This window comes from Rattus norvegicus, chromosome 10, assembly GCF_021556685.1.
Source record: "Rattus norvegicus strain SHRSP/BbbUtx chromosome 10, alternate assembly SHRSP_T2T, whole genome shotgun sequence".
NCBI classification, from domain to species: Eukaryota; Metazoa; Chordata; class Mammalia; order Rodentia; family Muridae; genus Rattus; species Rattus norvegicus.
Window position 1 is genome coordinate 96,449,104 of NC_141543.1, and position 23,110 is coordinate 96,472,213.

At 45.3% G+C, this 23,110-nt stretch overlaps 1 protein-coding gene and 1 long non-coding RNA gene across 24 annotated transcripts in view; one reads left to right on the top strand and one right to left on the bottom strand.

The window, feature by feature from the left end:
* Positions 1 to 42: 42 nt before the first annotated feature.
* On the bottom strand, positions 43 to 11,766 carry Cactin-ps2 (cactin, spliceosome C complex subunit, pseudogene 2). The gene is made up of 3 exons (XR_015632169.1): positions 9,430 to 11,766; positions 646 to 923; positions 43 to 108 (listed from the first exon to the last, which is right to left on the bottom strand). It is a non-coding gene; the product is annotated as a cactin, spliceosome C complex subunit, pseudogene 2 (long non-coding RNA).
* Tlk2 (tousled-like kinase 2) overlaps positions 9,102 to 23,110 on the top strand; it is a 94,253-nt gene continuing 80,244 nt past the window's right edge. For 8 of the 23 annotated variants that reach the window (XM_087572389.1, XM_087572392.1, XM_087572384.1 and 5 more), the window contains exons 1-2: positions 11,974 to 12,460; positions 14,355 to 14,437. In XM_087572389.1, the coding sequence (XP_087428515.1) occupies positions 14,357 to 14,437 (81 nt within the window). In that variant the 5' untranslated portion in view covers positions 11,974 to 12,460; positions 14,355 to 14,356. Of the gene's footprint in view, positions 9,716 to 11,312; positions 11,339 to 11,964; positions 12,461 to 12,534; positions 12,888 to 14,354; positions 14,438 to 23,110 lie in introns of those variants that run through there. The other 15 variants (XM_087572383.1, XM_087572390.1, XM_087572388.1 and 12 more) reach the window with 7 other exon arrangements.

Consider the following 23,110-nt stretch of genomic DNA (forward strand, 5'->3'; position numbering starts at 1 on the left):
CTTTTATACCTTTGTTTTCTTTCTTTCTTTTTTTTTTTTCTTACAAACAGGAAGGGGTGGATTCCACTGGGCCAGTTCAGGCTGGAAATAGCCCTGAGTGAGCTCAACCTGCATTTTTTTTTAAAAAAAAAAAATATTAATGGATGTCTTTTAGGTAAATGTTGTTGTCTTCAGACACACCAGAATTGGGCATCGGATCTCATTACAGATGGTTGTGAGTCACCATGTGGTTGCTGCGAATTGAACTCAGGACCTCTGGAAGAGCCCTCAGTGCTCTTAATTAACTGCTGAGCCATCTCTCCAGCCCCCAAGACTGAAAGTGTTTGAAATTCTGAAAGGCTGTGGGACTCTTTAACTCTATAAAATGGTTTATACTTTGATGTCTTCATATGTGATCTTGGGGATAAACAAGAAAGAAAAAAGTAGTGGCTTCACAACTCTCTGTTTCTGTATTAATCTGAAATGGCTCAGTTGTGCTGCCTAGATTCCTGTCAATTTGACACAAGTTAGAGTTATCTAAAAGGGTGAAACCGGTTGGAGATTTAGCTCAGTGATAGAGTGCTTGCCTAGGAAGCCCAAGGCCCTGGGTTCCGTCCCCAGCTCCGAAAAAAAGAAAAAAAAAGGGGGGTGAAACCTAAACTTAACTCAAAAAGCAAAAGGACCCTCCTCCAGGTCCAGCTGTAGAGTGTTTCCTCAATTAGTAATTATGGGTTGGAGCCCTGCCCATTCTCGGTGATGCTGTCCCTGGGCTGGTGACCCTGGGTTCTCAAAAAAGCAGGCTGAGCAGGCCATGGACTTGCTAGCCATGCTAGCAAGCAAGCTCTTAGGCATCAGGAATTCATGGCTTCGGCATCAGGTCTTGCCTTCAGGTTCCTGCCCTGCTTGGGTTCCTGTTGTGACTTCTTTCAGTGATGGATTGTGAGCTGAAAGTAGAAATGAAAGAAACCCTTTCGTCCCTGTCTTGCTTTTGTAGGTTTAGTGGAAGAAGGGAGAGCCCTAGGAAAGACAGGGAGCTAACTGCAGCACACAATGTGTGAAGTTCTAGGAAGCCACAAAGAGGCACTGAGCAATGGCTCAGCTGGTGGGGCACTTGGTACTCTTTCCACTCCCAGCACCCACATTGGGCTGCTCATAGTGGCCAGCTACTCCAGCTCTGGGATTCCAACACTTTTCTGTGTGTACCCCATACTTAGTGTATACACATGTCATCCTTTCAAGAAACCAACCAAACAAACAAACAAACAAACAAACAAATTGAAACAGAAACAGTTGCAGGCAGTTCGGGGTGTGTGAGAAGAGTCGAAGCAAACTAAAAGAGCCTGTAGTGCTTAGAGAAGGCCTAAGAACTCAGGTCTTGGTTTGTTGAAAAGTGCCTGCCTAGGACCCCTGAGGCCTAGGTTTCATTCCAGTCCTACAAAACTTAATGGTGGACTCCAGAAATCCAGAAGCCAGGGAGGGAGAGGCAAGAGATTTAGGAGGTACTTAGGGCCCATTCCTTAGAGGAATCTGTATCTCGAAACAACAAAGCTATTGGGTGGTGGTGCACACCTTTCTTCTTAGCACTGTGGAGGTAGAGGGAGGGAGGCCGGTATCTAGGAGGTCAAGGACAGCCTGGTCTATAGGACAAGTTTTAAGATACCCAGGCAGACACAGAGAAACACTGTCTGAAATTACCCAACCAAAACCAAAAAAGAAGAAAACAAAACCACAGTGACCAGGGCATCTCAAATTCTGAGAATGAGTCACACCACCTCATTTGGTTTTTAACACACACACACACACCCTGGCAGGACAACATACGGAAGTGCGTATTTTACATACCAAAGAAGACCTTGCTTCCAGGTTCTCCCAGCATCACTCAGTCCCTAACTGGCATACCCTGCCCCCAGTGTGAACTTTCCAGTCTCTTCTTCCACTGGTTACTCCCTATATAATTCAGACCCCCCCCTCCCTCTGCCTCCCTCACTCCCTACCTGCTTCTCATGTCTTCTCTCACAGCCTGATTATCCCCTTCTTCCTCTTTCTCTCCCTTTTCTACCACCACCCTTTCCCCTGGTAAGTTCCCTGACCTTGGTTCTTGGGTTAGGGCAGCTTCCCAATACACTTGCCTTTAATACTGGCTAAATTCAAGGGCAGTGAAGAAATAACCTATCAGATGGGGCCACAACTGGCACAAGTTGAGTCCGAAGGCCCATGGGCTTGGTCATTCCTGGCTACATGGGGACCACTCTGTCCCTGTCTCCTTCTCTGCTGGATACATCATTTCTTCAGACTCTCTGAGTGCCCATCACCACCTATATTGACTCACTTAACCCTTACAACCCTCAGGTAGGCTCATTTAGAGCAACCAGCTGTGCAGTGATATGAAATGACATTTCCTTTAGTGTTGGCTTCCCTCAGAAGCAGTCACTAAAATTCTGCCAATGGAAGAGCCTTGGCTCTCTTCTGGTAGCAGGGGGTGGCAGCCTCGATGTGACAGGTCTGGAAGCAATGGAATTCTCTCAATCTATCAGAGGGTTGAAACAATGGACTCCAAAGACGTAGGAATTTCTCCCAGAATACCATGCTAGGAGAAGCAAAAGGCCCCAGCTATAGGGCCTGTGTAGGAGTGGGGCAGGGGATATGGGGAACAGTTGCCTTTCCAAAGGAGACTTTGCACAGTCCTAATGTCTTGTCAGTGTGGGCAGTAGTGGTGCAGAATTTAGTCTAAGCACTCAGAAGGCAGAGGTAGGCTGATCTCTAAGTTTGAGGTCAGCCTTGTCTCCAGAGTGTGTTCCATGACAGCCAGGGCTACACAACCCTAACTGGAATAAACAAAACAACGAATCAACAGGTTAGAGCACTTTACAGGATAGGCCAATGGTAGGAAGGACACGCCTTGAGAAGGGCTATTTAGATTTGAAAATCCTTGCCCTTCTAGTTAGACTTCAGTCTCACTTCAGTATCCCTAAAATGGATTTAGAGATTCTCCAGATCTCTTTGTCCCTCTTTCTAATATGGCCACATTGAATCTTTTTTTTTGCTTTCGAGTTTTTGTTTGGCTGTTTTAAATGGCTTGCTGATGGGTAGATGACTTGGGGCTCAAATTGGGACCCCTACCACCTTTGCAGGAAGCCGCAGAAAAGGGTTGACTCAGAACCTGCATTTGGAATACAGCTGACACTTTTTTGGAGACAGGTTGTACTACGCAGCCCTGGCTGGCCTGGAACTCAGTATGTAGACCAGATACCCTCTGAGTACTAGGATTAAAGGCTTCTTTTTCAGTGAGTTGGTGTTGAAAGGGATTTGTGGTTGTGTTATAAACTTGAGCTTGGATACTCTTTATATACTTTTTGTATGACATGAAACATATTTCCAACTATTTAAAAATGTAAGGCAGGAGTGGGCCTGTTGTCCCAGTTGCTTGTGAGGCTGTAGGGTTAATTGAGCCCAGGAGTTCTGTGTCATTTTGGGCAATATAATGCAACCCAAAAAAACCATAAAAATCATTGGCTTGAAATCCATACAAAGGCAGGAAGGGCAAATGGAGCCTGGAGGCTGTAGATATTGACCCTTGGTCCACATTCCAGCCATCTCAAAGCTCCTTAGCACTAGGCAAGCAAGTTTCCACAAAAACGTCTGGCCCTCCCATTAAAGGTGGTCTAGTTTAGATAATATAATTTCGTGCATTAATGTGCACACCCAAATGTCCCCACTGATTCAGTTTGGCTTTAGTGGAGCCCCTCCCCCAACTGTATAGTTTGTAACAGGCAGCCTGCTTTGTGGATAAAGACTCCCTGTAGAATAGAGTACAAATACCAGCTGTTGTGACAGTGACACAAGCTACTCTTCTCTGTTCCTTTCTATTTCCTCATTATAGTACTATCCAAAACCCACAGACCTATCTTCCACGAAGAGTTTAGAGTTTTGTTTTTTTTGTTTTTTTTGTTTTTTTATCTCCACTATATGATCAATTTTTAAGGCTTTACTCACACCCATCTAGCCTGGACCTACCTGCCACTGACTGAGGTCCCCTTTCTTCTCTGTGGACATTCATATCAGATCCCTCCTCTCCTGTGAGCTGTATTATGCAGAGACTCATTCCTCAGCTTGGAATTTAGCTCACTGTTAGAGTGCTTGTCTGACATGTTTGAGGCTCTGGGCCTGATCTCCAGTCTCAAACTACTTGTTTCCACATCTGAAAACCGTGAACATGACTTCATGAGCAGTGTTAAAGTTGACACAGTATCTGGTAACTATCAAGTAACTACGGCAGATATAGAGTACATAGAGTAGGCAAGCCATCAACCAACCGCTTGCAGGAAATTACACTATAGATTAAAATCCCAGATCTCAGCCTCCCTGAGGATTAAGTTGATTAAAAAAAAAAAAGTTAATGGTAAGAACTAATGGTCAGGTTCTATTTTTCTTTTTAATTGAAAACAAAGCTCTGTCTGCAGCCCTGGCTGTCATAGAACTCCATGTCCATCAGGCTGGTCTTAAACACAGCATCTTTCTGCTCCTGTCCTGAGTGCTGGAATTAACAGATGTGAGCCACCACATCCAGCTAAATATGGTTCTTGTCATTGTCTCTCTCTCTCTCCAATTCTGTTCGGAGAAAGACTAACATGGGCTGGGTATGGTGGCACAGGTCAGTATCCTACTACCCAGGAGGTACAGACAGGAGGGTGAGAGTTCAAAGTCAATCTTGCTTAGTTTCAGATGGCTGCTGAGGCTTTAGGAATTCCTGTCTCAGAAAACCAAGGGGCAGGGCAACAAAGGCCATTCAATATGGATGATTCAGTAGCTTAGAGGTGGGGACCGACTTATTAAAGCAGAGTTTATGCCTCTCTTGCATTTTAGCTATTAGAAAGCGGAAACATGACAATGATTTAAAAATATGGAGAAGAGGTTAACAGAGGACACGAGAGAAGGGAGGCTGCTCTTCAGAGAACAGGAAGATTGTTCAGCATCAGTGGGCTGTGGGGAAGAGCTTGTGACTTGATTAAGTTAAACTGTGGGGGTTGGGGATTTAGCTCAGTGGTAGAGCGCTTGCCTAGCAAGCAAAAGGCCCTGGGTTCGGTCCCCAGCTCCGAAAACAAAACAAAACAAAACAAAGTTAAACAACTGTGTTAAGACTTGCTTAGGGTGTGGGGGATTGACTTCAACAGTAGACTGCTGGCTGCCTAACGAATGCAAGGCCCTGCCTGGGTTTGGTTCCTAGCATGGGTTTAGGGAATATATGACCAACTGGCTTAGGCAGAGCTTCCAAAGCACTAGACAGGGAGGGGAGACAGGAAAGAGATGACTGGCAGTGGTGAATCTCAAGGAAGCTGAGTGCTAGCCTCTACTTGCCTGCAACTAGTTCTCCATTTTATTAGAAATGGGAAGAAAGGAAATAAGACCGACAGCACACCTGCTCTGTCAGCCAGTCACTTCCTGGACATTGTGTCAACCTCAATACTGCCCATGGAATCAGGCTCACCATTTTCAGATGAGGAAACGGGGGGGGGGGGTGAAACAGAACAGTCTTCTGTCAGACCACTGCCTCTTTTCCATTGGCCACTAACAATCCTGTCATGCCTGTGGCTGGAGGTATATACCTTGGTTTCTATAACCAGTAGCACAAAGTCTGAGCCCCCTAATTTCCCAGGGTAGGAGATGAACATAAATTAAGAGATTTTATTTTTCAGTGTTTGGATATGTAGTGCTCTTCCAAAGGGCTCCTGTGGCCCACAGTGGTGGCACTTTTGGTGACTGGATTATAAGGGCACTAACTTCAACAATGACCAATCTACTTACTATTGATAAACAAATGGGATCTTGGGTTCTTGGATGGAAGAAGTAGGTCCCTGCAGCTGGAAGGTCCCTGCAGCTAGAAGGTCCCTGCAGATGGACGTTTGAAGCATATCTTGCCTCTGGCCACTTCCTGCTACAAGATGAGCAGCTCTACTCCATCATGCTCTCTGACATGAAGGAGTAGAGCCAAGACCAAGGGCTGAAATCTCTTGAGATGGAGGCCGTGTATAAATCCTAGCTTCTGCAAGTCGTTTTCTCAAATATTTGTTACAGAGACCAGAATTTCAATAGCCACCCACCAAAATGTAATGTTTATATTAAAATGGCAGACAACCTCAGTTTTGCTTCGAATACTATCACTAAATGATTCAATACATTGATAGTCTGTTTTTCCAAATCAAATGCACTGTCAAATCAACTTATGACAATTGCTTAGGTCCCTGACAGAAATGTGAAGCTAAGCTGAAGACCATTAATTCAGGAATTGCTGTCAGGTACATAAATATTGCAGGATATTTGGTCATACTGTGAACTCAAAGATTTGTGTTATTTACTGGGAAAACAACTGTCTAGTTGTGGTGTTGCTTACCCTTAGCACACACTTTTAACTCCTCTGCCTGGACTTTAGTACACACCTTTAATCCCAAACAATGAAGGTAAAGTTAGTTTGTAGTAGGAAGTACCCATGTTTGAAAGTAATGTCTAACTGAGTGGCAGACAAAGTGATGAATCAGAGAAAAATAGAACATGCCTACCTCTCGCAAGAAGGGAGAGCAAAGGGAAGTTACTTAAGGGGCAGTGCAAAGGATGAGGAGGCAGCTTTACTGGGACAGTTGTAGAGACAGGCTGTGGAGAGAGAACAAGCTAGACACAGGTGAACACCATACAAACCAAAGAGAAGGTACCAGGAAATTAGAACATATTGGCAAAGTTAGTAGAGGCCAAGTAGAGCAAAATATCAGAGGCTAAGAGAGAGAAGCCAGATTGAATCAGAGTGATGGTTTTTATACGCTTGGCCCAAGAGCGGCTCTATTAGGAGGCATGGCCTTGTTGGAGTAGGTGTGTCACTGTGGGCGTGGGCTTAAGATCCTCCTCTTAGCTTCCTGGGAGTCAGTATTCTGTTAGCTACCTTCAGATGGAGACGTGGACCTCTCAGCTCCTCCTGCACATGCCTGCCTGGATACTGCCATGTCCCAGCTGTGATGATACTGGACTGAACCTCTGAACCAGTAAGCCAGCCCCAATTAAATGTCATGGTGTCTGCTCACAGCAGTAAAACCCTGAGACAGTCAGCTTGGAGTCTGAACCAGAACAGCTGAGTTGACCAGTCAGCCAGAGCTCAGGTAGAACAAGAAAGACTGAGCTTACTCAGCAGTAAGTCTCAGAGGCTGAAAACATTCTAGGCCTAGATAAGATTGTATGGAGGTTAGAAGCTTCCAGGCCTAGGCCCAGGTTAGAGATGTAGGCAATAAGCCTTGGGGATAATTACTACAGGAGAATAAAAGATAGTTGAACACATAAACTATCTCACTTAACCATCCAAATGGCCCTGTATAGTAATACCATTTTATGAACAAAGTTGCTGAGGCTTGGAGCTTAAGAATACCCATCTATCCTTTAAAGGACTCAGCTGGGATCAGAATCAAAGGCTTTACACAGGACCTGTGTTCCAGGGTACCATACTGCAACATCTTTCAGAGGTCAGAGGCAGGAGCAGTACAAACACACAGGTACCTGGGTACCATCTGCCCACTCTTGCTTGATGCTGGTTTTATTTTTGAAAACAATCCCATTCTGTATTTCAGGACACCCATGAACAATTATTCTTCTGCCTAAGTCTCTCAGGTGCTAGAATATTAAAGGTGTGAGCACCATGTCTGAACTAGATAATGCTACTACCACCATGTCCAATGACAGCATCTCCCTCCCCATCCTCCCCCCAATCAGTGTGTGTAGTGTGTGACACAGCATGTGAGTGGAGGTCAGAGGACAACCTGTAGTTTCTCTCCCTCAATCATATCAATCTCAGGAATCAAGTTCAGGTTATGAGGCTTGGTGGTGGCAAGTGCCTATACCCATTAAATCATCTCTTATCCTTTTGGTTGTGAGCCTATTTCTTACCAACTCAGCCATCTCTTCAGCCTTGATAAACCATCTCTGTGGCCCTGGTATCACCTTTTTGATGGAGGTAACCATTATGGAACATTCAAGAACATGTTTGCCAGAGATGGATGTGGTACTCTCTCACCTATAATTCCAGCACATGGGAGGCAGAAGATGGAGGACTGATGCAAATTTTTGCCAGCCTCGGGTAGAGTGAGACTTTGTCTCAAAAACAAGACAAAAACAGAAAATAAATTACTTAGGAGTCTGAAGTATCAGAGACAAGTGATGAGTGTTCTGGTGTCTTCCTCAAGATGCTTTTCCTAGAAGTTAATTCTTTAACGACCAGCCACTTTGCTTTTGGCAGGTCCAAAAGCAACATTAGAAAAACCCAACTCAAATACAAATCCTCAGGGACTCACATATATAATAGGTACTATAGACTCCATAATGAAGTACAAAAATTCTGCTTAAGTTTAACACAGATTTCCCCAATTTCTTTGTCAAAGTAACCTTTACTCTTCCTTTGATTCATTAGTAACCTACAGAGAAATCTGTACAACACACTGTGGAGAAAACTATGCTAGGCTAAAGTATGACCTGTGGCTTTAACATCAATTTGAAAAACTTTCCCTTCATTCCTCTTAAAACCAAAATCTGGTTGCACCCATGTTTAAGTTTTCCATAGCTGATGGGAACTGGATTCTTACAAGTGACATAGCATCGCTTGCCACTCTCAGACAGGCTACTTCACGTGCCCAAACATAGTTTACATAAATTGATCCCTGAATCCTAGGTTAAATTAATGTTACAAACATTTCTTTTGGGAAAAACATATTTTCCTGCCTTACTGATATTTTATTTTTGAGACAGGGTTTCTTTGTATAGTCCTGTAGATAAGACTGGCCTCAAACTCAAGAGATCTGCCTGTCTCTGCCACTTGGGTGCTGGGATGGATCAGAGGCACGTGCCGCCAGGTCTGGCTAATATATTTTGCTTTATATGATGCTTAAAATAAAGTACCCAATTGTTCTAAGCAGTTTCTATTGGAATAGCTGTTGATCCTAGAGTGATTTGACGTGAGTTTCCTTGACATGCATACATAGTATGATTTACTTGTGTGCCCGGCCCTTTAAAAGATCACCAATGGCTAGTCAACTGCCTCTTTGGGAATGCTTAGCAGTTAGAACTGCTTGACCCTATGACCTTTAGTGTCAGTTGACTCTTGGATTTCTGGAGACAGGGAGTAGGGTCCAAGAGTCAGAGGAGTAGGGTCCAGGTGGCAGTAGAGGCAGAAGAGTAGGGTTGGAGAAGACAGTTGGTGCACAAGAAAAACTGAGAAGGGCTGGAGAGAAGGCAGTTGGTGAAGAGATTGAACCGTGCAAATAAAAGGCCACTGAGCCAGGAGCTGAGCTGAGCCAGTAAAGATTTTACCGTTAGGAGATAGAGGAAGAACCCATGAAGAACCCACACAAAATAGCGGGGGGAAAAAGAGACATAAAGCTTCATTTATAGAAAACTAAAACTGCTGGGCAGGGTGGCACTCACCTTTAATCTCAGCTCAGCAGAGGCAGGGGGATCTCTTGTGAGTTTCAGGACAGCTAGGGCTACACAGAGAAACCCTGTTTCAAACCCCTGCATCCCCCCACATCCCCCACCAAAAAAGTGAAACTAAAAATTTCATCCGTGTTCAAACGGTTCTTTTAAAAATGCACTCAGGAGACAGGCATCAGGGCGGATGCCTGTAACGACAGCTCCTAGGGCCTGAGGCAAGAGGACTGAGAATTTAGACCAATCTTGGCTACATAGTGAGACTCTCAGAAAACAGATAAAGGTGAGTCTGTGTGCGGGAATGTAGTTCAGTTGGTAGACTGCCTGCCTAGCTTGTAATTAATCCTAGCTCTTAGAATGTAGGGCAGGAGGACCAGAAGTTTGACTGCATCCTCAGCCACACTAGATCTAGGTTAGCCTCAGCTACATTAGACTTATCAAAACCAAAAACCGAAAATGGGACCTATGTTCTAGAAAGGGCACTGGGAATCCTCTAGCTCTAGCACAGGATGGCGAAACTTGAAACGATAATTGGCCCAGACAACTTGTTTGTGGACCAGCTGGAAGAACTCAGCTTCAACTCTGTCCATTCCTCTTTCTCTTCTGGTCTCCTCTCCTAATTTATGACACTCCAGTGTCATTTAAGGAGTTATTTTTAGGCTGTGCATAGTGGCTGCAAGTCCTGTAATCCCAGGACTTTAGAAGAGGTTGAAGGACCACCTGAGGCTAGCCCATGCTGCATAGTGAGTTGCAGGCCATATTCTTTTCAGATTTATTTGTAATTATCTGTGTCCACATAAATGCAGTGTTCGTGGAAGCCTTATGGATGTAGATGTCTTGGAGCTGGAGTTAACAGGTGGTTGTGGCCTGCCCCATACTGGTGCTGGGAAGCAAACCCAGGATCTCTGCAAGAACAGTGCCAACTCTTAACCAATGAGCCATCTCTCCAGCCCCGTTTCTTTTGGTCTTGACAATCCCAGGAAAGCCATCTTGTTTCATCTCAGCCTCTCAAGTGTTGGGAGTGTGGGTGTTATTTTATTATTATTTTTTTTGATCCCACTGTTATTTAAGAACTGCCCTTGTTTTCCCACTGTGCACACTTGAGGAGGAGCCACGGTGCACTATCCTTTGGTTCTCCATCATTTTCATGGTTGAGACTCACTGCATTCTGGGGGCTCCTCCTTGCCCCTTTTCCCTACCCTCTGCTCCTGACTTGCTCTTCCTCTCTTCCTTTCAAAAATATCTTTCCAAGCAATCTGGAATCTGGAAGATGACTCCCGATTTGAGTTTTTCTACAGTGATTGAGTTCTGAAGGATGGAGAACATCCAAGAAGGAATTTGTCATCCTTTGCCCATTGGCAGGTCTCTGTCCAGTCAATATGTGGAAAAGTTAGTCAGAAATACGAACAGAACTCTACTTTGGAGTACTTGCCGACGCCTGGAAAAGTTCAAGCCGGCTGTTTAAAAGCCTGAATGTTTCTCTTGTAGTCCTTCGGTCATGTTCAGACATCTGGTCAAGGAAGAAGCATGAGAAGAAAACAAAAAGCCGAGCAGTAACTTTGAAGTCAGTGTCTTGGCTCACGAAACTAGGTGAAGAAAGTGCCTTTTTCCCCCTTTGGCGCGGGGGTCAGATCCCATGCAGGAAGCCCTCCAGTCGAAGGCGCTCACCCTCCCAGCAGACTCTCTGTGAAGAGCAGGCCTGTTTTCCCATTCTGGCATTTACCCTCAGAGCCCCCGAGCACTCCGGGAGGCCCGTTTTGTCACCGGAGGTTGAAATAGAACCTCCCGCTAGGTATTCTGAGTGTCCCCCGGGGGGGAGCGTCCTCCGCTGTGGAGGGGGCATGCTAGTGAGGGCTCGGCTCTGATCCCAGGACACCTTTGTCCCTGGAGACGCCCAGCCAGTCAGGTACGTGGAAGGCCAGGGCGGCCGGCTTTCTGTGCCTGTGGCGTGGGGTCTGGGGACCTGGACGGAATGGCGGGCGGGCGGGCGGACATCGGGTGGGCGTCAACAACTCAACGATCTCTACCCCCAACCCCCACGCGCCCCTCTTCTTCTCCTATCCATCGCTGGGCAGAGCGACCTCACTCCTCACCCAAAATGTGTGTAGACCAGAGACAGGGCAGGCGCGGCGGCCGGGCCACTCCGACGCTGCTCCGCGGCCTGAGACGCAGCCCAACCGTCGGCCTCCAGCTCCGTTTACACAAAGGCGGCCCCCGAGGCTTCGGCCTGGCCGCTCACCCGGCGCCCCCAAGCAAACCAATCGCCCCTCACGTCGCAGTCAGCCGCCAGCGCCGCCCGCTGCCCGCCCTCAGCCGCCCTGTCAGGCGCGGCCTGCTCAGCCGGTGCGGGGTCCCCTGGTTAACCCCTGCTCGCCAGCCCGGCCGCTGATTGGAGGAGGCGGAGCTCTGGGGCAGCGGCGCCCCCTCCCCCCCCAACACCTTTCTCGTCCCCTCCCCCACTGTCGGCACTCCCCCCCCCCAGGAACACCCCCCCCTGCTTCCCAGCCGTGCAAATCTCGCGAGGAAACACGAGGTTTCACTAGTGTGTTTACACCGATCACTACTAATCCGGACCGAACCGATCCGGATTAAGGGGCCGGAGGCGGGTCCTGGGCACTAGCGGTTCCGACCCCCCCCACCCCGCCCTCTGCGCCGCACCCGAGTGGCCCCCCCAACCGAGCCGGCCCCCACTTCTCGGCCCGACCCGGACCCTTCTGCGCCTCCCTTGGCCTTTGTCCGGCGCCAGGAGGCCGGCCCCGCGCCCCCCGGCGGCCGCCCGGGCCCGGGCCCGCGTCAGGCGCCTGGCTCTGTACGCGAGCTCGGGGATCTGCGGCCTCCGTGGCCCCCCTCCCCCGCCCGCCCTCTCGTGGAGCCCGGCGCCGGCGGCGGCTGCCCGGGCGGGGGGTTGCGGCGCTCAGGAGAGGCCCCGGCTCCGCCCCGGGCCTGCCCAGGGGGAGAGCAGAACGATCGGCAACCGGGTCGGGTCGGGGCCCCTCCCGAGAGGAGCGTGGAGCGGCAGCGGCGGCAGGTGAGACGCTCAGCCCGGGACGTGGAAGGGCGCTGGGCCTGGGGTATTAACCGTCCCGGGGGCTCCCAGGGCCTGAGGAGGCTGCGACCCCGGCCGGCGTCGTGCCGCAGCTCCTGGGCGCTGAGGCGGGAGGTGCTCCCTGAGGGCTGCGGGTCGCTGAGGGGCCAAGCCGAAGATGGACCAGGCCCAGGCCTGGGAGTGCGGCGGTCGGCCCGCTGAGAGAGGGGACTCCGGGGAGCTGGAGGCCTTGGAAGCCTACCGGGCGCCCTCGAGAGTGTCCCTCGCTCCGTCCGTGACAGGTGGGCCTGGAGTTAGGGAAAGTTTGGAGCCGGCAAGGGGCGTCGGGACCAGGCCCCCTCGGTCCTGCTTCCCGGTTTGGGGGCCACTGGGAGGATCCCGGTCCAAAGCCTCGCTGGAAAGAGATGGAGTGGGTATTTTCTTATCGTGAGATGACATTAAGTGGGATAACTGCTAGGGCCTCTTTTTCCGGGCCAGACCTGGGGATGGAGGGTTGGGAAATGTTTCCAGAGACCTTGGGGTTGGAGAGAGACTGCATTGTAACCTCTGCCATTCCGACCTCGATTAGGGCAGGGCGAGTGGCGAGCAAGGCACTTATGTACCTATGGAAAAACTCGGTTTTCTTCTCGGTCTTTTTGTTTTGTTTTTTCCTTTTTAAGATACCTTTCTACCCTTCTAACAATTTCCTAATTCCCTACTTGTACGGGTGAGTGAAACTTTAATCCGTCACCCTTTCATTCCCCTTTGCCCCAGGCCTTCAGTCCAGGAAGGGAAATGAAAGTTAGGACTTGGATAGGGGATGTTACTGGAAATTATGGAGTTGTTAGATTGCAGAGAAGGTTTGATTCGTGTTTTCAATGAACTTTAATAAAAATGTATGCCAGTCCCTCCAGTAACTCTGAAATAATAGTATGTTGGAAGGATCTCTATGCAGTGCCGCTCTTTCAATGTTGAACTTTTTGATGGATGGTACAAGAATTCTATCCTCCAACGGATGGACAAACTTGCTCATAGTGTCTACATTAATTGGTCAGGGAAAGAGTTTAAAAATGGTGTCCTCCTGCCCCTCCCTGTTGGGAGGAGTGCTAAAAGCAGATACCCAGAGTGGGGAGAAACCTACTGCTCCAAGGAGTGGTCAGAAAGATTTTGCAAAGGAATTGTTATATCAATTTCCTGAGTGAGTGTAGGCTGATGGTTTATCTTGGGCTCTACGTTATATTTAACGTGAAAGAATTCCATTTTTCATTAGCTACAGGGAGCTATTCAGAGAAAGGAGCTATATACAGTAGGGTTTCTTGAAGTTATTTGCAGCTTCTGATTCATTCTGTATTCACTTGAAATTATTAAATGAATCATATTTTTAGCTTAACTAGTTATGTGTTTGGGAGAGAAATCTCTATAAGTACTTAGATCGAAAGGTATCTGATAGAGTTTTTTATTTGTAAGTCTGCCCTTGTTTTACTCCTCCTGCTTAACTTTTACAGTTTATGTGAAGAGTTTATTTCTATTTACTTTTTTTGTAATTTTTTTTTTTTTAAACAAGACAGGGTCTCATTGTATAGCCTTGAGTTTGGTGTGTGTGAACCAGGCTGCTTAAACCTCCTGAATGTTAGGATTAGTACAGGGGCGGGCTTCCATACCTTCTTCCCTCCGTAAAGATCAAATTAGAATTCAGGAAAAGTAGAAAAGACCTTCATAGATGAGAACTTGAACTGCTGTATAATCTTAGATGACTATTGATAACATCAAATAACTTAGAATATAACACTTGAATCTATATTTCCTTGAAGTTTATAAAATTACTGTGTGTTATACACAGACCTTGTTTCTTCCATGTAGTTTTCATGGCTTCTTGTCCCTCTCTCTTGTTCTGTAGAAATGATGGAAGAACTGCACAGCCTGGACCCACGGAGGCAGGAGTTACTGGAGGCCAGGTTCACTGGGGTTGGCGTAAGTAAGGTGAGTTACTCCTCAGCGGTAACGAACACCTCAGAGGATGGCTCCAGCACACTTGGGAGTTGAACAGAAGGGTTTGGGTGCTAGAGACGTACTGTTAGGTTGCAGAGGATATGTGTCTCGTGGTCCTGAGAACTTTGAAAATCTGCCAGTCATTCCCTTAGTGTGAGTGTCTGCACCCTTCTGTTAAGGGCGGAGCTTTCCTAAGGGAGGGAGGGGCTTGCTGCAAGGATACTGATAGGATGGGGAATCTAGATTCTGTTTCATGATCCATTAAAACTTCTCAGCCACTCAAGAAGAAAAAGGCATTGTACAGCTTTCATCCACTGGCTCTTTTGGGGTGGCTACAGGATGGGGTGCTGATGAATCTGCTGAGGTCTGCTACTTCTTCACATCTGCAGCTGCAGAGGCCTCCGGTTGTCTCCCTGGACTGCCTTTTCACTCTTAATTGTTACTAGTGTTTTTCTTGTTTTAATTTATTTTTTTGGTTTTGAGTGTTTGCCTGCATTTGTATATGTATGTACCCATTGTGCATGTTTGTGCCTGCAGAGGCCAGAAACAGGCATGGCGTGTGCTGGAACTGGGTTTTTATGGCTGAGAACTGCCATGTCAGTACTGGGAACTGTACCTGGTCCTGGAAGAATAGTTCTTCCCTGCTGCACAGTCTGACTAGCTTCTTGCTGTCTTCATTTTGTGGCAGTGTAAACTGAAATCAAGTCCAGGCCTTTGGGCAGGTGGGATGTTGACAAGGTGACACTCTTCAGGTTTTCTGTGCCTTTATGCATGTACGTGTTTACCCTCTGCTCTCACAGGATGGTTTAGTGCATTGTTTACATCTGCTGTAATATTTTATTTAAAAGGTTTGCCCGATCCAAGGTTGTCCTATGACTTGAGCTTGAGATAACTTGTGCGTTTTGATCTGTAATGTATATAGTGGATTCCTGTCTTTTTTAAAAAATATGCTATATCTTGCAGGAATGTGACATTAATCTTATGCTCTGGCTAGTTGTTTCTTCAAGGAGGAGGAGTACGTTAGGGTCACACTTAGAAGACCTAGCTTCTTTGATGGATCACACAGTTTAGAAAGCTGGAATAACTTGGTAGTTTTTATTTATTCAAAAAGTACATAGTGCCTGCAGTATACTGGGCATTGTTGAAGTGTTGTTTATAGTACCCAGAATTGAGCTTCGGCAGTTCTTTAATTTTTGTTTTGTTTTTGAGATGCATAGCCTAGGTTGGTCTGTGATTTGTGATTGTCCTGTCCCCGGATGGGGAGTGCAGGTGTCCCCCACACCCAGCTGTACAGTCTGCATGCTTAGTTCTTCAGCTACTCTAGTAACTGGCTGTTGGTAGCACTCTGGAGCGACTGTACCTCTGATCATTCATACTGAAGGTAAACAAGTAGACATAAATTATTCCTTCAAAGGATGTAACCTCAGAAAGAAGCACGCTGTGCCATTCAAGTATGAAGTCAATATCTGGTCCAGTGGTGACGTGTTTCTTTTGCCTGGCCTAGAACTCCTTGATCTTCCCATCTCAGTTTCCTAGGTGCTGGGGCTATGGGTGTGAGTGACTGACTGTACTAGGTCATGTTTATAACCATTGACTGATTGATGTTTGTGGTATAAAGGTTCAAATCCAGGGCCTGGTAGGGTACTATATATATCTAGTCCTTTGGGTTTTGGGTTGTTTTTGTTTTTTAAGATGGTCTCTTTTGTAGCCCTGCTACTCAGGTGCTGAGATTAAAGGCATGTGTCACTATACCCATCCAGCCCTTCTTGATTTTTTTTTCTTTCTTTCTTTTTTTTTTTTTTTGAGATAAGAATCTTTCAAAGTTGCCCAGAATAACTTTGAACTTGCTCTATAACCCAGGCAGACCAGTGATCTTCCCACCTTAGCATCTTGAGTGTTTGGGAATACACTGTTGCGTCTTTTCCCTTAGCAATTCTGCATAAGACTCATGCCTTTAATTTATTTTGGAGACAGAATCTTACTGTGCAGCCTAGACTGACCTGGAACTCAATTGAGGCTGGTCTCAAACTCAAACTCATAGACCTCTTGTGTCTCTCAAAGTGCTGGGATTATAGGTGTGTCTTGCTAAGACTCGTAATCAAATCTAATCACATAGTTTACTACTAAGAAAGTTTATATTCAAATTGCTTATAGTTCATTTTCCTAATTTTGTTTGTTTGAGACAGGGTTTCTTTGTGTAACCCTAGCTGTCCTAGAACTCACTCTGCAGACAATACTGACCTGGAACTTAAGAGATCTGCCTGCCTCTGCCTCCTGGTTGCTGGGATTAAAGTACTAATCTTTGTTAGGATGGCTTCTGGCCTTTGTATGTAGCTGCAGAATGGCTCTATCAAAGTGTGCTTTTGGTAAAATAGGTCCAAGTGATGGAAATGAATGACATTTTAATTTTACTGCTCAGACTCAAGATCATGTGGCTAAGTTGTGGGAAAATTTCAATGTACACTTGGGAAGCTGATGTAGTAAGATCATAAGTTAGAGGCCAGTCGGGACTACATAAGACCCTGTCTCTAAAAAACAAACAAAACCCTAGAACCTCAGAAAACTTTAATATTGTCTGTTTGTTAGAAAGTTCATAAATATTAAGTTGCTTTTATGCCATTAATTATGCATTTTGACTTGTTGGTCATGGTAAGTATTTTTTTTCAATAAATGCATTATTTAGTGATCAGGAAAAATGTTTTCTGTAGCAAAGAGAATTGAAAGAAAAGTAAGTTACTTCATTATTTGCAGAGACAGGTAAAGGAAAGGAAATTTTGTTTTTGTTTTGTTTTGTTTTGTTTTGTTTGAGACAGGGTCTTTCTGTGTAGCCTTGGCTGTTCTAGAACTCACTCTGTAGACCAGGCTGCACTCCAACTCATGGAGATCCTCCTGCCTTTAGCCTCCCAAGCATTGGGATTAAAGGCACACACCATCACCTCCCTGCTAAGCTACTCTTTTTATACAACATTTTTGAGGTAGTCTTGTGTAGTTGAGAATGACTTCAAACTTTTATGTAGTTGGGGATAACCTTGAACTCCTGATCCTCTTGCCCCTGCCATATCTAGTAAAGACCTCGCTCTCTTTTTAATTATTTCTCTTTCTGTTAGGGTTAGGGCTGGACATTGTATCTCATAGGTCACTGATTGAAATGAGGGCAAAAAAAATTAGGTAAAAAGGATGCTTTCGGTGAGACTCCCTTTTCTGGCTTTACATGGTTTGTTGTGTGTCATGCTTTCCCAGTAGGATGTACTGTTCACAGCTGTCAGCTTGTTAAGATGCAGATAGGTTTCCACCTTTACTGCTCCAGAGAGAGCAGAGTGACTTGTCTATGATGGTGCCATCTAGTGGGATCTGTGTGATCTCCTGAGTTTCTCCTAAGTGCTCAGGACACTTTGAGTACTTTCTGATGCCCATAGTAGGAAGGCAATCAGGGCCATCGTGGACTCTTTCCAAGTGGACAAGAGTGCTGGCAGTAGCTGCAGTCTTTGAATGTTCTAGTTATCGTAGGTTTTCTGTCATATTGCTTTTCTTTTTTCACACCGAAAATTCAATATAACTCACAAAACTTTGGTTAAAACAAAATGGCCAGAGCACCATATTTATTACTTACACTCAAGTACTTATTTGTATTTTGGCTTTTAATTTCACAATTTTTTTTTGTTCTTTCACAGCACACTAATACATTGATTTTTCTCTATATTATTAGGTTTATTTAATAATCATTAAACCAGAATTAATTGGCTTAGGGTTTGGGATGCCTTATGTAGTTTTTGTTTAAAAGGTTTAGAGTGTTTTCTCTCATTTTGAGTTGGTAACAGGAAAAGTAAGCATTGCGCACACCAAGAAACCTAAAGAGCACGTTCTTCTCCTGTGGCTGCCACTGTTTAGGCTGCTCTGGAGATATCCATTTAGCAGACTTGAGGTGATAAGGTTAAATTGGGTTGTGAACTTTACTTCTCACCTAATACTTAAGCCAGCTGTTTGGTTGTTTGGTCTTTCCAGACAGTGTTTCTCCATGTATTCCTACTGTTCCTCACTATGTTCAAGGCTGGCCTTGAACTCAGAAATCCTCCTGCCTCTGCCTCTTGAGTGCTGGGATTAAAGGCCTGTGCCACCAGCACCCAGCAAGCTTTTTTTTTTTTTTAAATTATGTCTTTTTTCCTAAGATTTCTTTGTCTTTATGTTTGTGTTTTGCCTGCATATATACCTGTGCACCACATGCGAGTAGCACTCACAGAAGCCAGAAAAGGGTGTTGGACCCCTGAACTGGCTTACAGGCTATTGTGAACTGCCACGTGGGTGCTGGGAATTGAACTTAGGTCCTCTGAAGACTGTTGCAGCCCATCTCTCCAGCCCGAGATCTCTTTCTGTGTGCGTGTGTGTATGTGTGGTTTGAGACATGGTTTCAGATAGACCTGGCTGTCTTGGAACTTACTGGGTAGACTGGCTGGCCTTGAATTCACAGAGATCCACCTGCCACCGTCTTCTGAGTTCTGGGAATAAAGAGTCAACACTATGCCTAGTTCCAGGTCTCTCTCTTTAAGAACTAGATATTTTACTTTGTATAATGTAAACTGTCTTGTTTTCAGTAAAGACTTGATATAGTTTATTCCTTACTCTGCTCCTCTGTAGTAATTTAAAAAATGTGCATTGTCTGTGGTTCTGGAGATGGAAGTGGAGGTGAAATTCCAGCCTTGCTTGTGCTATTGCTTATACCTAGTTGGATATACTTAAATTTTTATTATGTCTTTTGGGGGTTCGTGCATGTGCTGTTTCACACTTGTGGAGATGAGAGGACAACTTGTGGGAATTGGTTCTCTGTATCTACCGTGTAGCTTGCAGGAGTTGAACTGAGGTCATTAGGTTTGGGACCAAGTGCTTTTAAGATTGAGAAAACAGCTCAGTGGTGGAATGCTTGTCTGTTGTGTGTGTAAGTCCTGGGTCTAATTGTGTTAGTTTTGAATTATTGTGACAGAATATCTTTAAAAATCAATTTGAGGAAACAGTTATTTCTGTTCACTATTTCAGTCTGTGACTGCTTGACTCTCTTGTTTCTTGGCTTGTAGTGAGATAGAACATTGTGGTAGAGAGGGCTTGGTGCAAAGGTGCTCACTGTATGATGGCAGGAAGCAGAGCAAGGAAGGGTCTAGGGACAAGATAGAGTCCCCAAGAAACATAACACCATGAACCCACTCCCTTCACCTAAGTCCTTTATTTTTCTGTCACTTCCCAAGAGCCTGCAAGTTAAGAAACCACCAGTGATTAAAAGCTCCTCCAGGGGCCTGCGAGAAGATCCAGTGGGTAAGGTGCTTGCCACCAAGCATGATGGCCTAAGTTTGTTCTCGAGACTCAGATGGTGGACGTAGCAAACCAGTTCCCACAGGTTGTTCTGTGGTCTCCACATGCCCACCAGTGCTCATGTGTGCAACTGTGCTTGTGTGTGTGTGTGTGTGTGTGTGTGTGTGTGTGTGTGTGTGTATGTGTGTGTATGTATGTGTATGTATGTATGTATGTATGTATGTATGCATGCGCGCCCAAGAGGAGCTGAGAGTTCTACATCTCCAACTGAAGGCTGCTAGCAGAATACTAACTTCCAGGAAGCTAGGATGAGGGTCTTGAGCCCACATCCACGGTGATACACCTACTCCAACAAGGCCACACCTCCAAATAGTGTCACTCCTTGGGCTAAGTATGTGCAAACTATCACATATATTTTAAACTTAATGTGTATTAGTGTTTGTTTGTTTGTCTGTGAACCGTGCCCACCCTTGGTACACTCAGGTCAGAAGGCATCAGGTCTCTTGGAACTGGAGTTATGGATGGTTATAAGCAACATTATGGGTGTTAGGAACTGACGTTGGGTCCTGCAAGAGCAACAACTGCTCTTTAATTCATGAGCTGTCTCTCCACCCCACCACACCTTATTTTTTTCCGAGACAGGGTTTCTCTGTGTAGCCCTGACTGACTGATCCTGCTAGAACTCACTCTGTTGACCAGGCTGGCCTTAAACTCTCAAAGATCCTCCTGCCTCTGACTCCCTAGTGCTGGTATTAAAGATGTACATTACTACCACCTGGCTTAATTTACCATTATTTATAGCATAAAATTCAAAGCAGGATTTCTTATCACTTAGTTAAAATGAAAGTGGGAGTGTTGAAGATTTCCTTCTAAGCAACATTGGAGATCATAAGAATCCTCCATTCCCAGTATGTCAGCTGAGAGACGGCTCCTGACAGAGGGATCCACAATCTCAAATGCCATGATTCCCCTGAGGAGAAAATAGACGGTACAACACAGAGACATTCTGAAAATGCACATATGCCAGTGACTCATGCCCCTTCTACTTTGAAAGTCTTCTATCTTTCTTTTACCTTTTTTTACTCTTATTACTGATTCTTACAGAAATTGCAGTATGCGTCTTATCAAAGACTGATGGTCTTTGCCCTCTTTTAGGCAACCTACGGCCTTGAAAAAAACAGTGAAACCCTTTCTCAAAACCCAGGCTGTACAGCACTCATTGTAGGTAGAAAACCAGTATCCATTTTTTTCTTTAGTTTAAAAATAAACATGTGTATGTGTGTGAGTGAGTACAGATGCCCATAGGTGTCGCTAGTGTTACAGGTTGCATGCCTGACATGGGTGTTGGGAACTGAACCTGATCCTCTGAAAGAGTAGTATGTGCTCTTAACCTCTAAGCTGTTTCTCCAGCCTCAGTCTTTTAATGCAGTATCTGAGAGACACAAGAGAATAATTGAGTTGAAGAGTGTCTCGCTTACTTGTTTTTACATGGGTTAGTGGCGTTTGTCCCTGGCTCATATACTTAAGTGATTTAACCTGTGAGCTATCACTCCTGGCCAGTGATTCTCATCTTTTCTAATGCTGGGACCCCTTCTTTATACAATTCTTCGTGCTGTGGTGACCCCCAACCATACCATTATTTTGATGCTACTTCATAACTGTAATTTTGCTACCTTTAGGAATTGCGATGTAAACATCTCCTTTCCATGGTCTTAGGTGACCCATGTGAAAAGAGACCCCAAAGGGGTCTCAGCCAACAGGTTGAAAAATGCCATTCTAGCCCATGTTGGGAATGAAAAACGTTGAGTTACATTCCTAACCCTAAGAAGATTGCTAAAATAAAAATGTAAAATGTGCTATGTGGGGCAGCAGGATGGCCCAGCAGTCAGGTGTTCATCCTCACCCCAATAACTTGATGCACTTCGTTTGTCTCACATAGTTTACACCATAGGCATTTAGTGTTCTCCAGGCTTCTGGTGAGGTTGCAGTAACTGTAGCTATCTAAAATTTTACAGACCAACAAAATTCATTCTTGTTGTATAGCCTTGGCTGGCTTGAAACTCTCCAATGTAGACCAAACTTTGACTTCAGATTAAGCAGATGTCACCCAAGGGCTGGGATTGAAGGCATGGGCTCTATACCTGGCTCAGAATTCATTCTTACCTAATGAGTATTCCATAGCAGGAACAACTGAGAGAAAAGATACTTCATACCCAAGAGTGAATAACAGATCTGTTTGACCCATTGTTAAACAATAACATCCTAGAAAATTAGTCTACAGCAGTACCACCTTACCCATAGGGACAAATGCCCCCGGTGGATATCTGAAACCACCGACAGTGGTTTATGTGCATAAACATACACAATGTTTTTCTATATATAGGCACACCAGTGTAAAGAATTATCACTGTGACTGATAGTTCTTGTAGTTCAGGTGTGAGAGCAATAATATTTATTATTATTATTATTATTATTATTATTATTCCTTTTGTACAGCTTCATAGAAGAGTCATCCTGGCAACAAATCTTAGCAAAGTCAGCATACAAGGTTTTTTTCCTTTCTGTATTAAGAACTTTTACCCTTTCACTTAAACAAGACACTTTACAACTTCTCAAATGTCCCAGTTGCCAGCATCACTACTCTAGGGTTTGGAGGCAGTAAGTAAACTAAGTGTCTTTTGAGCAGGAGATCTGTAGGCCTGTTAGCAGTCAGACTGCTCATCACGAGGACACAGGGCCATTCACATGTGAGGTCGGATGGGTTCCCATGGTTGCTCATAAGAACATGCAATTTAAATAAGAATTATTTATTTTTAGACTTTTCCACTTAATATTTTCAGACCATAGTTGAGCAAAAGTAACTAAATTTGTGGAAAGCAAAATCATAGCTAAAAGGTGACTGGATGGATGTAGGAAGAAAGCACTGAGCTGCTAGTGATAAGAACCTTAGCCACAGGCAAAGTTAGTACCACTGAATGGAGAAGAAAGCCTTGCACTGACTTCCAGATTCTGTGAGCTGCTATAAAGTGCAAGAAGTGTGACCTAGGAGGATCTCAGAGCTAGTGCCGGTTCTGTCAGAAAGGCAATTTAAGTCACAGCAGTGTGGGTGTGGGCCACTTCTGCACACTTGACTGGTGAAAGGGCTTGAGCTGGCTGGGTAAGTTCTGCTTCTGTAGGGCCCCATTTCACCCAGCCACCAAGTCTGCTTGCAGTCTGCATCCTTAGATGAAGCTTTCCAGTAATGGAACACAAAGGAAGTCCAGGCAGAAAGTCCATATCTAGTGTACTTGTTTTATTGGGGGGAGGGGCAGAGGCAGGGGTTTGTTTGTTCATTTTTTTTGTGACAGGGTCTCTCTAGGTAGGTTA